Source organism: Nothobranchius furzeri, chromosome 10 (assembly GCF_043380555.1).
Source record: "Nothobranchius furzeri strain GRZ-AD chromosome 10, NfurGRZ-RIMD1, whole genome shotgun sequence".
NCBI lineage: Eukaryota > Metazoa > Chordata > Actinopteri > Cyprinodontiformes > Nothobranchiidae > Nothobranchius > Nothobranchius furzeri.
In genome coordinates this window covers 61,613,761-61,628,451 of record NC_091750.1, presented here as the reverse complement: position 1 = coordinate 61,628,451, position 14,691 = coordinate 61,613,761, and the positions used below count along the sequence as shown (strand labels likewise).

At 42.5% G+C, this 14,691-nt stretch overlaps 1 protein-coding gene across 2 annotated transcripts in view; it reads left to right on the top strand.

Annotated features, from left to right (window-relative positions):
* The window catches only part of dclk1a (doublecortin-like kinase 1a), a 70,097-nt gene that overhangs the window by 1,025 nt on the left and 54,381 nt on the right, over window positions 1–14,691 (top strand). For both annotated transcript variants that reach the window (XM_070555857.1, XM_054730792.2), the window contains exon 3: window positions 3,826–4,166. In XM_070555857.1, coding sequence (XP_070411958.1) covers window positions 3,826–4,166 — 341 coding nt within the window. The remainder of the gene's footprint in view (window positions 1–3,825; window positions 4,167–14,691) is intronic.

The window sequence follows — 14,691 nt, the reverse complement described above, 5'->3', positions numbered from 1 at the left end:
GTGTGATCTTCCAGCTCCCTTTCCCGCGGCACCATTGGCAAGGCTTAAGTGAGAAACATGCTATCTTTAATATTTATGCTTTTAAAGTAAATTCACACAAAAATAAAAACGTTTGGTGACTGAAATCGGCTGATTGGAATCGCTGATATTCACCAGGGGTGTGTGATGGCAAAACTCTGGCATACGATAGGAGATGATGTTGTGTTACCCTATGTAAAGATGATATATGCAGTTTAAAGAGCAAGTCACTCCCAAATAAACTTTTTTGGCTGATAAACTAAATAAACGAGTGTCTAATCGTGCTGCAGACACATGTAGTCAATAATTTGGCACTGTATCTTAGTTAAAATTTAAATATTCTGCCTAAAACTGGCAGTGTTGTGCCGTTGTCAGGTAAAAACTCTGCACTGTATTTTAATTTAAATCTGCCATCGCTATTGGCTAAGAGGTATGCTATGATGTAAACTGGTACATTATGATGTCACAATGCTGTCGTGAGCCTGTGTGTGTGTGTATTTGTTAGCAGCTCTGCCTTCTTGGTCTGCCAGGCAACAGCATTTGTTGCATTTTTCAAACATGAAGTGAGAGTGGAGTTGGACTCTGGTAGGGGTTGACTTGCTCTTTAAAGAGCAAGTCACCCCCAAATCAACTATTTTTTTTCTGATAAACTATATAAATGTGTGTCTAATCGTGCTGCAGACACGTGTAGTCAGTAGTTTTGCACTTTAGTGCATTTTAGTTATAATTTAAATTTTCTGCCTGAAACTGTCAGTGTTGTGCCGTTGTCAGGTAAAAACTCTTCACTGCATTTGAATTTAAATCTGCCACCGCTATTGGCTAAGAGGTATGCTATGATGTAAACTGGTACATTATGATGTCACGATGTCGTGAGTGTGTGTATTTGTTAGTGGCTCCACCCTCTCGGTCTGCTAGGCAACAGCATTTGTTGCATTTTTCAAACATGAAGTGGGAGTGGAGTATGCTTCTTGTAAGGGGTGACTTGCTCTTTAAAGACAATCGAATGGGAAAAGTCAGGCAGATGCTTCCACAACACATTAGAGTTATGGCGAAATGTTGTTTCGATAGAATGAAGGTGGTGAAAACTGTCGCCAGCAGTCAGAGATTGAGTCACAAATACTGTAAATGTTTGTAAAGCCAGGCGGACACTGTGCGACTTTTTAGAGCCAATTTTACCCAATTTTATCGTGCGTGAATTTTTGAGCAGAGTTTTGTGTTGTGCCTCCTGTACAGGGGCGCCTCCAGAAAATTTTGATAGGGGTGGCCAGACGGGCCGAAGACATTTGTGGGGTGGCACACCAAATTCGTCCTTGTGGTAGCTCTGAGAGAGTTTAGCCTTTGGCGATGTATTGCATTGCTCTTTTATTCACTTTTATTTAAAAAAAAACAGTATGTATCCAAAACATTTAACTTACATTTCACAAACACAAACATTTAGTTATTTAAAATGTTAGTTCCAAATTAATTTTAAAATCAAATTTTTTTTATTTTAATTCACCTGTTGCTGTGTTCACAAAAAACTATGGAGATAAAAACATTTTTTAAACAGTGAGCAGCAGAAGCGTATGTATTTTTTTATTCTGATTATTTCTTTATTCATTAATTGTATTATTTTTATTTTGTTTTACAATTATGTCTTGAATAAATAAGATCAATTTATAGTTTGAGTGAACATTAATTAGCTAATTTTCTAGGGGTAGCCATGGCCACCCCTAGCCACCCCTTGTGGGCGCCATTGCTTTTGTAGTATACTGCAGGTAATGACAGGCGATTAACGACTCACGACCAGATCCCGATATATTTTGCTCATTCCTCGTGAGTCGAGAGGGCCTTGAACTGTTAAAGCAGCAGCATTGCGACTCAAAAGTACCAGAACTGCACACACAGCACGTGTCAACACGGCTCCTTATTAATGCACGTAATACGTTTTTATTTATACACTTTTTTTTTTGCACACAATGACAAGGATTGTTGAGAAAGCGTGTTTTCTGTGTTTATGTTAAATTAAACATCACAAACATTGATTTTCTTTCTTTCTTTCTTTCTTTCTTTCTTTCTTTCTTTCTTTCTTTCTTTCTTTTTTTTCAACCCCCACATATAAAGGTGTCCTCCCCCTACAGCAATCCCGAGGGACAACAGACATCAGTAACAACACAATCAAAAGTCTGACGAATTGCGCAAAAACAGCTATTTTTAGCATTTTTTTACGTTTCTACCAGGTGTAAAGTGTGAGCAGTCAGGTTGCATCTGAGAACTCAGTTGTTCCGTGTGAGCACATGACATGTGAGAGTTGCTCTGCGAGGAAGTTGTACAATTTAAGATGAAGCAGGATGCTACGAGTAAAAAAGTCTCGTAGTGTCCACCTGGCTTAAGTGAATTCTTAATAATAAATTGATACACTGCTTTTAAATATCGATTCAGTATCGTAACATAAAACATTGTGATGTTTCAGATGGTGTACAATTTGGATTTGGTCAATCTGACACTCAGTAATCAGATTTGTCTTTTTTCCAAGAAGCAATAAAAAAGAAGAAGAACATGACATTTTCAGTCTGTGAACTCTAAACCTTTTACAGATACTCCAATATAGAGGATTTTACTTGCAGATTCATAATTTTCAAGTTAAACATGAAAAAAAGTCAAATTTTGGCCCGTATTCTGAAGTCCTAGAACCCCCCCAAGGTGCTTTACAACACAATCAGTCATTCACCCACACACACACACACACACACACACACACACACACACACACACACACACACTCATTCACAGCCTAGTGGGGACGAGCTACAATGTAGTCACAGCTGCCCTGGGGCGCACTGACAGAGGAAAGACTGCCGAAGACGGGTGCCACCGGTCCCTGTGACCACCACCGGGAGGCAACATCTTGCCCAAGGACACAGCAGCAGCCGGGCTCAATCCTACAACCTTCCAATTACTGGGCAGCCCGCTCTACCTCTTGAGCAACTGATTATTAGAAATAAACCTGAATTTTCCAGAATTGATATTGGCAGGTCAAAGCTGTAGACAAATCTGAAAATGATCTCGGCCCTCAGAACCAGAATCGGTGCATCTGTTTTATTCATGGTTTATGGATAAACATTGGTGTACATTATCATGCAAAATAAAGCCCATCTTAATTAGTTAAAAACTCCTAGCAATAGTATACGTTTGAGCTATTTTCTTATTAAAAGTGTTTAAAATTAGTTTAGCATTTTAAATGTTTGCTATTTTATTGCAACTTTAATTCAACTAATCAATCACCGTGACAAGACATGGATTGTTTTATCGTTGATCCAAAACACAAAAGCTCAATTCAATAACTATTTATCTAACGCACTTTTAATTTGAAGTTTTGCCAACAGTGAGAAAACAGTCTATGAAAATAAATAGTCTCTCCCGTGAGAAATGATTGTGTTTGATCACTTGTTTCATATCGATCAGTGACTCCTAAATCGATTCTAATTTAAAATGGTAATTTTGAGATATCGTCAAACACCGAATGGCAGTCCACTATATTGAAATCGCATCATAACATGATCAAACCAGTGATAACACCCCTATACCACGATTTCGGATTAACGGACTATGCTGGATTAATGTCAAACCAAAACAAAGAAATCAAAGATGGGCTCCATTCATCCAGCCCAAAACAATTCACCCTACTTCCCTCAGGCAGAAGACTAAGCAGCCTCACAGGCTAGACAAGGCTGAGGAACTGCTCTGTTTTCTCTCAGATTCATACATGATCTGAATTTTTTACAACAAGGCTGTTTGATTCCAACTCCTCCTCTCTGACCTTACCAGGTGAAAGCTACATCTGCAGCTCCATCGAAGCCTACAAAAAGCTAGACTACACAAAGAATGTGAACCCCAACTGGTCGGTGAACGTCAAGGCGTCTTCTCGTAGCCCTCTCTCCATGAGCAGCCCAAAGCCTGGGGCCCCAGAGGGCCGCGAAAGCAAGGACTTCATCCGTCCAAAGCTTGTGACGGTGGTGCGGAGTGGAGTTAAGCCTCGGAAAGCTGTGAGGATCCTGCTGAACAAGAAAACAGCCCATTCTTACGAGCAGGTCCTGACCGACATCACCGAAGCCATCAAGCTCGACTCTGGGGTGGTGAAGAAGATCTACACGGTGGAGGGCAAACAGGTGAGAAATCTTTGCACTGTTTAAAGAAAAGGATGAATGAACACAACTTTTCTAACTCTTTTAGTGCAAATCTGTTGCATAAAGCTTTCTGTCTTCTTTTTCTTGAAGAAGATGAATTCAAATCTCAAAATGGGGTAAGCATCTTGCTTCCTCACCTCTTTTATGAACGTTTGTGTCCCTTTTCGCAGCCAGAGCTGTGAAGGGAAAGAGTGGCACAAATACTGAAAGAGGTCAAGAAAAGGTAGAAGCTGAATGAAATCGATGAATGGAGTCCTGCCCACGCTGCAGGAATGAGTACCAGAGCTTTGCCTCCTGGCACAAAAATACATCAGCATCACGTCTCCCTCAGAAATCCACCTACTTATCCTGCTTCCACTCCCATTGAGCCATGCACATTTCCTTCCACCTGGTTTCCACTGCAGCCGGATCATGTCAGACACATGCTGATGTTCGTTCGGAACAACCCAGCTTGTCGGGGTTTCATTTTATTCTTGACATTCGGTGTCTTCCTGTTTGCTTTCACGTCTACTCTCATCATCCTGATTTCTCTCCTGCCTGTGTCTGCACCACTGCCTCTCTCTGGGCTGATGTCGTAGCTCTAGCTCGTCCCTCGACATCAGAATTGGAGTGACACAGTTATTTTTGAAGCAGATCGTATCGGACATCTAGGGCATTCCGTCATTTTGTGGTTATATAGTCGTAATTGTGACCTAAATGACCAATTTGTGACTCACCCCTATATGGGCTCTTAGTTCCGGAGGCTTTTTCATGCTTACTGACCATTTTCCTGCGTTACAATTTAAATCATTTGTAATGATTCATTGTCAAATTCATCTTCTTCTATTTAATGATTTGTTGTGAATTCAGTTGGAATCTGACTCTATTAGAGTCCAGTAGCAGCCAGTGAAATCCAGGATAGGGCTTTCCTGGAGAAACCTTGTGTTAGGGATTAAACTCTCACTTTTGCATAACCGTTTTCTTTGAGACTCACTTAAATGCTGCTGTTGCCATGTTTATCCCTCGGCGACTGGAAGTAAGACTGTTGTGACTATGTGCTATTTTTGGAAGCAGTATCGATTTGGACCCGTAGGCATGGTAACACACTTGCTGCCAAATTGATGGGACTGGGCTCGGTACAGATGCAACGCCTCGTTTTTATCTCTTGATCCCATATCATCGTGTGCATCTGTTGGTTAATTCTTATAGCCAAGGGTGTGTTCTTCATTTGTGAATGACTAAATAAAGTTTATTTTAAAATTAGACGTAGCAGGTGAAGAGAGAAACAAATACCATACAAAGAGAAACAGATTTAAAACTGAATTAGATCAAATGTTTGATTGCATGTTATTAGCATACACCATATAAAAGCAAAACAACTCTGTAGCTTTTCATTTTTACAACATGCAGTATCATCAACATCAGAATGAAAAATGCAGCCTCGATCCTGAGAGAAATGTAAAAAAATATGTTCAAACCTTTTTATCACATGTAAAAATACATCAATTCCACACATTAAGCCCCATTAATTGACTTTTTATATTTATCCTGACCTTTGGCTTTTTGTAAAACAGACCTTTATTTTCTAACTTGATTTCTTTAATTTCAAACTATAGTAGTTAATTGTGAGCTTTATGCTAGATCCTTACATTTTAAAACATATATATATATATATATATATATATATATATATATATATATATATATATATATATATATATATATATATATATATGTGTGTGTGTATTTTTTTCTATTGTGTGGGTTTTTTCAGTCACAGAAGTTACAGCAGAAGTAGGTTTCTGGGCCCGACTGCCTAACTCTGAGTCCCACCAGAGCTGCAAAAGGAGCTTGAGGTTCTTACTTTCATTAACCCCTGTAATGAGGCCAGAAACAGGCACTGGGTTCATGAGTACTTTGACATAAGGATTGTCAAAGGTTCAGTTCCGATAAAGACGTCTTGCTGAGATGGATTAGATGGAGACAGGTTTTGTTAAGCCACAGTCAGCTTAAAAAATGATTGTTGGCCAGAAATTGAATTTCACTGCAGGTTTTCACAGTGAGACATTGACTTTTACTCCTAGTGGTGTGGAAGATAATGCCTCTGTGACCAGGGGCAGTTCTAGGAGGGGTCCATGGTGGGCCAGTGCCACCCTGACAGCAAGCAAGCTCCGAACCCCCTGCTTAGGGCAGAGCGTAAGCATTAATATGTGCAGCTTTTTTTTGCTGTTGATAGTTTAGCCTAAAGTGGGCTGTGGAACCAAAGCATGCATTTATCTGAAATTAAAAAGTGATGCTTCGACAAATATTTTCATGTTATCACTGAGATACATAACTTAGATAATACATGTTTTTGCAAAATAGTTATGTTTTGAAATGAACAGAAAAGCTGTTGTATCTAAAGCCGTTGTAACTGAATTGTTTTCATGATATAGTAATTACACACAAAATGTAAAAATACTTAATACTTTTTACTTTTTGCACCAAATATAACATTCTTAGACAACTAGTAATCATAACTTTACACTAACAGCTTTCCCTGTACTGTGGTGTAATGTAGGCAATACATGATATTTTTATTTGGGTAAGCCCATCCCCCGTCCTGTATGGATCCATGCTATTTAAATTGAGCACCGCTCAGCATTAGCCAGTAGAGTTAGATGTCCATTTACGAGAAGATGTCCATCACAGAGTGTGCTTGCAATTGTGTGTGGATGCACCTAGACTGACGCAGATTTGGCGAGACATTTCTTATGAGTATGTCTTCAAAATAAACAACATAATATGAGAATATAATTGTGAAACAATGTGTTATAGCACTGTTGGCCATTTGTCAACCAGAGGCTTAAGGTGCAGTACATTTTTCCACCTCTAGATGTGCCCTCTGAGGAAAAACCCCGGATTTCTGATTCAAAGGCATGTTTGTTGTTATTTTTTTGTTATTTTATACAAATTGGCCTTTCTTCCAGAGCAGCTGGTCTCACTCCCCCCATGTTAGTCTAGAACCTCCCATGTATTGGGCGAATGCATTTAAACATTTAAAATAATATTTATGTTCACTCTAGGCAGTGATCATTATCAGATCTATATCAGCAGAAAGCACAAACCAGTTGTAAACTAGTGTCTGAGATTATCTGATATCTGTAGATGATATTAGTTTGACATAAAACACAAGAATCTGTGTTAAAAGACCAGGTAAAATTCTACCTTTAGTTTGATTTTGTTTCTCCACTAATTCTTTATTTGTGACAAGTTCATCTGGTTGCTTAGGAACCAGTCAGCCTGCTGTGATGTCACACAATAGATAGCATGATAGGATGTCGCAGTGGGGCCGGTCTCATTAGGAAGACAGATGACCTGTAAGTAGCTTAGGACACGGATGTGGCTGACAGGTTAATACTTCTAAGCTCTGTTTACACACAGAGACGCCATGTCCGACCCCAACTGCCGGCTTGGAGCCATGAGCCTCGTGCATATACAGAAAGTGACATCCACTTTTGAATGAACTCACTCGTCATTAAATCTAGGCAGCTGCCACCCGGTGTGCAATGTGATGCCACTCAGTAGCCTTCAACATTAAATCCTAATATTCAGAATTTTGATTGAGAGATATTTTACTTTACATCTAAATAAAATGAATTTCGCACCAAACAAGAGTTGAAGAACACCATGTTCAGACATAAAGGTGTCCATATGTGCTCTTGGCACCAGGATACCTTAGGCCGCAGCTCGATGATCGACTTTGTTGTTGTTTCATCTGACCTGCGACCGCATGTCTTGGACTCTCGGGTGAAGAGAGGGGCGGAGCTGTCAACTAACCACTACCTGGTGGTGAGTTGGCTCAGATGATGGGGGATGATGCCGGTCAGACCAGGCAGGCCCAAACGTAATGCGAGGGTCTGCTGGGAACGTCTGGCAGAATCTCCTGTCAGAAGGAGCTTCAATTCCCACCTACAACAGAACTCCCTAAATGTTCCCGGGGAGGTGGGGGACATTTAGTCTGAATAGACCCTGTTCTGTGCCTCCATTGTTGAGGCGGCCGACCGGAGTTGTGGTCGCAGGATTGTCGGTGCCTGTCGTGGTGCAACCCCCAAACCTGCTGGTGGACACCGACGGTTAGGGATGCTGTCAAGCTGAAGAAAGAGTCCTTTTGGCCTGTGGGACTCCAGAGGCAGCTGACGGGTACCGGCAGTCCAAGCGGAACGCGGCTCGGGTGGTCCCCAAGGCAAAAACCCAGGCATGGGAGGAGTTTGGTGAGACCATGGAGCAAGAGTTCCGTACGGCTTCAAGGAGATTCTGGTCCACCATTCAGCGCCTCAGGGGGGGAAAGCAGTGCGCTACCAACACTATCATATCTTGGGCTGCATGGTGGAGCAGTGGTTAGCACTGTTGCCTTGCAGCACGAAGGTCGCAGGTTCGAAACTCGGCTGCGGCCTTTCTGCGTGGAGTTGCGTGTTCTCCCCATGCATGCGTGGGTTTCCTCCGGGTACTCCGGTTTCCCCCACAGATCACAACATGCCCTACAGGTTATTAATTGTAAGACGCTTTGGATAAAAGCGTCTGCTAAGTGAATAAACACACATAAACACACACCAACACTATCTATAGTGGGGATGATGTGCTGCTGACCTCTACTCAGGACGTAGTAGATCGGTGGGCAGAATACTTCAAAGACCTCCTCAATCCCACCGACACGTCTTCCAGTGAGGAAGCAGAGTCTGGGGACTTTGGTTTGGCCTCTCAAATCTCTGGTGCTGAGGTCACTGAGGTGGTTAAAAAGCTCCTCTGTGGCAAGGCTCCGGGGGTGGATGAGATCCGCCTGGAGTTCCTTAAGGCTCTGGATGTCGTGGGGCTGTGTTGGCTGACGTGGCTCTGCAATATTGCATGGACATCGGGGGCAGTCCCACTGGACTGACAGACTGGGGTGGTGGTCCCCTTATTTAAAAAGGGGGGCAGCAGGGTGTGTTCCAACTACAGGGGGATCACACCCCTGAGCCTTCCTGGTAAGGTCTATTCAGGGGTTCTGGAGAGGAGGATCCGTCGGATTGTTGAACCTCAGATTCAGGAGGAACAATGTGGTTTTCGTCCTGGCCGTGGAACACTGGACCAGCTCTATACCCTTAGGGGGATCCTGGAGGGTGCGTGGGAATTTGCCCAACCAGTCTACATGTGTTTTGTGGATTTGGAGAAGGCGTTTGACCGCGTCCCTCGGGGGGCCCTGTGGGGGGTAATCCGGGAGTATGGGGTAGCAGGCCCTCTGATACAGGCTGTTAGGTCCCTGCATGACCGGTGTCAGAGCTTGGTCCGCATTGCCGGCAGTAAGTCAGGCTCGTTCCCAGTGAGAGTTAGACTCCGCCAAGGCTGCCCTTTGTCACCGATTCTGTTCATAACCTTTATGGACAGGATTTCTAGGCGCAGCCAAGGTGTGGAGGGCATCCGTTTTGGTGGCCTGAGGATCAGGTCTCTGCTTTTTGCAGATGATGTGGTCCTGTTGGCTTCATCAGAACGTGATCTTCAGCTTTCGCTGGAGCGGTTCGCAGCCAAGTGTGAAGCAGCCGGGATGGAAATCAGCTCCTCTATATCTGAGACCATGGTCTTGATTCGGAAAAGGGTAGAATGCCTTCTCCGGGTCAGGGATGAGGTCCTGCCCCAAGTGGAGGAGTTTAAATATCTCGTGTTCACGAGTGAGGGAAAACTGGAGCATGAGATCGATAGGTGGATTGGTGCTGCATCTGCAGTGATGTGGCCGTTGTACCGGTCTGTCGTGGTGGAGAGACAGCTGAGTCAGAAGGCGAAGCTCTTGATTTACCGGTCGATCTACGTTCTTTCCCTCACCTATGGTCATGAGCTTTGGGTAGTGACCGAAAGAACGAGATCGTGGATACAAGCGGCCGAAATGAGTTTTCTTCGAAGAGTGGCTGGGCTCTCCCTTAGAGATAGGGTGAGAAGCTCGGCCATTTGGGAGGGGCTTGGAGTAGACCCACTGCTCCTCCACATCAAGAGGAGCCAGTTAAGGTGGCTCGGGCATCTGGTCAGGATGCCTCCTGGACACCTCCCTGGTGAGGTTTTCCGGGCACGCCCAACCGGTAGGAGACCTAAAGGTAGACCCAGTGCACGCTGGAGGGACTATGTCTCTCACCTGGCCAGGGAATGCCTTGGGATTCCCCCGGAGGAGCTGACCCAAGTGGCTAGGGAGAGGGAAGTCTGGGCCTCTCGCCTTAGGCTACTGTTCCCACGACCCAACTCCAGACAAGCGGATGAAAATGGATGGATGAATGGATGGACAAGAGTTAAAGTCCCAGTATTCCTCTAACTCATCCAACCGCTCACTGCCATTGATGATCAAAGTCGTCAATGGGACCTTGGGAGCAAACATCTTGGCTCTAAAGGTGATTTTCAGCCTTGTGGTCAGGAAGCGGACAGTTCATGTGTTAGGAGATCCTTAAAGCGAGGCGCAACCTGGAAAAGTTTCTGCAGCTCACACGTCGACAACGAACTGTGAACGAAGGGAAAAAGCTAGAAACACGCCGATTTTTCTTTATGTAAGAAATTAGTCTACTCTTTCTTTTGGTAGTTTTAGTGTTTACTTTGTCTTAGAGCAAAATATTCTGTGACTCTTTAAAAAACAGTAAAAATGCTCAAAAACACTCGCAGTCAGGGGCTTTCTGTTCAGAAAACAGCTGGCAGTGAATGAGTTAAGGTGTCCATGGACATTAATGTCACAAAAATGAATCCAAAGGAGCTGTGTGACGTAAAAAGCGGCGTTCAATGACCACAAGAATTGCCATTTTTGTAATGCTCTGTGGGAGACCACAAAGCGCCGAACATTATTGCGTTGTGCGTTGATTTCCGCCACATTTGCTGTTATTGGGAGTTTAGAAACAGTGATTATTTTCTTGTCCTTCCATTCTGCTTCGCCATCAGCTCTTCTAATCTTACACAAACCGGTTGTTTGGCGACTCTGCTGATGTCATTTTCGACTGAGTTTTAACCAATCAGCATGCACCCAGTGACTCTACTGAGCCTTTTCCGAGTACCAAGGCAGTTATTTGGTTAGTCTCTGAAAGGACCCGGTCCCTGGAAGGTCTGGTAAAATTAACCAGACGTTGCGATAGTGGAGACGGGTCTATTGGGAGATCTGGAGTTTTAGGAAGCAGGGATGTTAAAATGCATTATTCAAAATGATCTGTATTGGTTTTAACTTCTTTAATGACACAGCGTTTACTTACCATGCACATATTAGAGACTCTTCAGCTTTATCTCCTCTCACTCCTAATATTAAAATATAACAGATGCAAGATCTAGTTTTGGACTAGAGTAGAATATGGTAAATTTCCTGTATTTGTATAATGCCTTCTAGGGTTCTACAGCCCCCCAAGGCGCTTCACAACACAGTCAGTCATTTACACACACATTTACACACACATTCACAAGCTGGCTGGGATGAGCTATGATGTAGCTACAGCTGCCTTGGAGCGCACTGACAGAGGCGAGGCCTGCTGAACACTGGTGCTGTCGGTCCCTCTAACCACCACCAGCAAGAAAGGTGGGTTAAGTGTCTTGCCCAAGGACACAACAGCAGCATTCTCTGGTCGGAGCCGGGATCGAACCTGCAACCTTCTGATTACTAGACAACCCACTCTACCTCCTGAGAGGTCCCACAGTGGGGAACTTCACCTGCGACAGCAGCACATAGCCTTAGATAAAAGGAAGAAAAATAATAAGGTTATAGATAAACACACAAAGGCAATAAGCCATTATTTGTAACCTTCAATCGCTAAAAACAACAAATAAAAAGAAAACTTTTGCTATGCAGCATAAGGGCCACAGAGTCCATCCAGTATTGCACAAGTATTGAACACATTGCAGGGGTGTTATTGTGTACCAGGATAATGCCAGTACCATTTCAACTGAGGAGTTTTACACTCTTACTGCAGAGGGGATGAATGATCTATGGTAGCATTCTGTTTCACAACTTCTAGATGTTTGTATTTGTTGTGGAGAAGTAGCAAGCTGCCCTGTGTAGGGATGTTTGTCAGGATTAGCTCAGGAAAAATGTGATCCAGCTGCTGTTGGAGATAAAATAGATACAGCACTTTTTTTCCATCTCCTAACATAAATTGAAATAGTTGCCAAATAATGTAAACAGATTATGTTTCAAGTATAAGTATACATGGTAGGAGTACCTTTAATGAGTTGGGTTTTTCCTTTTATCATGTGAGAGGAGCCCAGCTGATATTGATACTGGTATTATATTGGTATCAGAAATGAAGAGTTGGACTACGTAGATGTAATGGACATCGATAGCCCTAACCATATCAAACATCCTGGGTTTTCTCACACAGGAAACTCTTGTTGTGGTTTGGCGCTTTTATATAAATAAACAAAACTGAATTGAATGATTTGTTAAAGGTAATGGCATTTACATATAAATAACAAGTTACATGCTGAAACAGATGAAAACAGATTTAGTTTTTCAGTATAATAAACCCTTCACTGCTATTGCTACTTGTGTCCATCAGTCTGGGCCTCTGATTTACAGAGGGATTTAATCCCTTCATGAAAATTCAAACTGTTTAATAACGTCTTTGAAATGCATGTTTAATATTCTGTTTAAAACAACCAACCGTGTAAATTATAGCATGATCATTTCTTTGTTAGTGAGCAGACTTATAAAATCAGCAGGGGTTCAAACTATGCTTTTCCCCCTTGATGTGTATATTTAAAGCTTAATGTGTTATTTTTTATTTTCTACACACCATTTAGCACTTTAAAGATTGCAGCATGTGTTGTTTGCTCATTAAATGATGCTGGTTTGGTGGAGGTGATGAGTGGGAGAGAGGTGAGGAGGAGCCACGGTCTGCAGTGCGGCTCTCACTTTTCAAACTGCATCGTTGGCTTCTTTCTCTCCGTGCTGTCAAGGCCAAACTTTGTTTTATTCTCTCATCTGCTTAACTGCAACTTCCTTCTTCATGTTCTTCTGCATGTCTGCATTTATTTCTGTAAGTGCCTCATTCTTTACTCTCCTGTTGAGATCCTCTTCTCTCAACGTCACCTGTCAATCCTTCTCCATACGTCCCCCTCTGCTCTCCGTCATGCTGCTTCTCTTGTTTGAAGTGTATGTGGGTTGATTTTTTTTTTTTTTTGCATCTGCTTATTTCTCATTTAAATAGGACACTCTGCATGCATCCCCCGATCTAAAGCTACAATGGCTTTGTTCTCTCCTTGTCTTTCCTACCTCTTTGTTATCGTGTCACTTGTTTCTAGTTTGGTTTGTTCTGGAAATTTCCCTCCTTGGTCTGAATCCAGCTCTGCAGGAGCCCTAGATAAAGAGCTGCAGTAAAATCACATAGAAACCATTGAAGTTGTAGAGAACAGGAGGTAATCTCACACCAAAGAGCACATATATTATACACGTTTTAATCAATATTTGATGGTATCACTGGTTTGCGTTTTGTGATTAAGTCCATCTGCTCCTGCTGAGCTGCTGAGTCACTACTCCTAATCACACTCTGTGTGTGTGTCCATGCTTGTGTGTGTGTGAGCAGATGGTATATAATGTATTAATTGTGAACTCAAAATAAGTGTTGATTCATAGGCTCCTCAGCTAAAGCCCTCAGAAGTTACCGGTGTTTTTGTGAGTAATCAAGATACTTTCAGTCATGCAGACTTTCTGTCTGTCTACTTTGAAGCGCCTCGTGATTTTTATCTTGAGAGGCGCTATAGAAATGATATTTTCTTCTTTTCTTCTACTTTCTGATTCAGTTAGACAGATTCTGTGTTCCTCTGTTTGTTAGTGAAGGGAGACTGATTTGAGGTCTGGTAGTAGTCCAACCTCCTGCTGTCAAGTTCAGATCGATGATAGACGTTTGTAACTCTGTTGAGAGCTCACAGATACACACAAACCATGTGTGTGTTTGTGTGTGCGTGTGCATGCATGCATGCATGTGTGTGTGTGTGTGTGTGTGTGTGTGCATGCATTTGTGAGTGTGCATGCATGCATGTGTGTGTGTATTTGTGTGTGTGTGTGTGTGTGTGTGTGTGTGTGTGTATTTGGGTGTGTGCGTGCATGCATGCACGCATGTGTGTGTGTGTGTATGTGTGTGCGTGTGTGTGTATGAGTATCTCTGTGTGTGTGTGTGTGTGCATGTGTGTGTGTATGAGTATCTGTGTGTGTATGCATGTGTGTGTGTATTTGTGTGTGTTTGTGTGTGCGCACACGTGTGTGTAAGTGTATTCGGGTGCATACCTGCATGCGTGTGTGTGTGTGTGTTTGTACGAGTATCTGTGTGTACGTGCATGCATATGTGTGTGTGTGTGTGTGTGTATGAATATCCATGTGTGTGCGTACATGCGTGTGTGTGTGTGTGTAAAATTACTTACAGAGCAGCTGGAGTACAAACACAGTGTTTAATGAGAAAATTTCATCTTTACTCATCATAAAATAAACTTTTGATGTCATTTGTGTAGATTTTTACATTTTAGCTATTAGTAAATAAAAATGTAAAAATAATTCAATTTTTTTCCT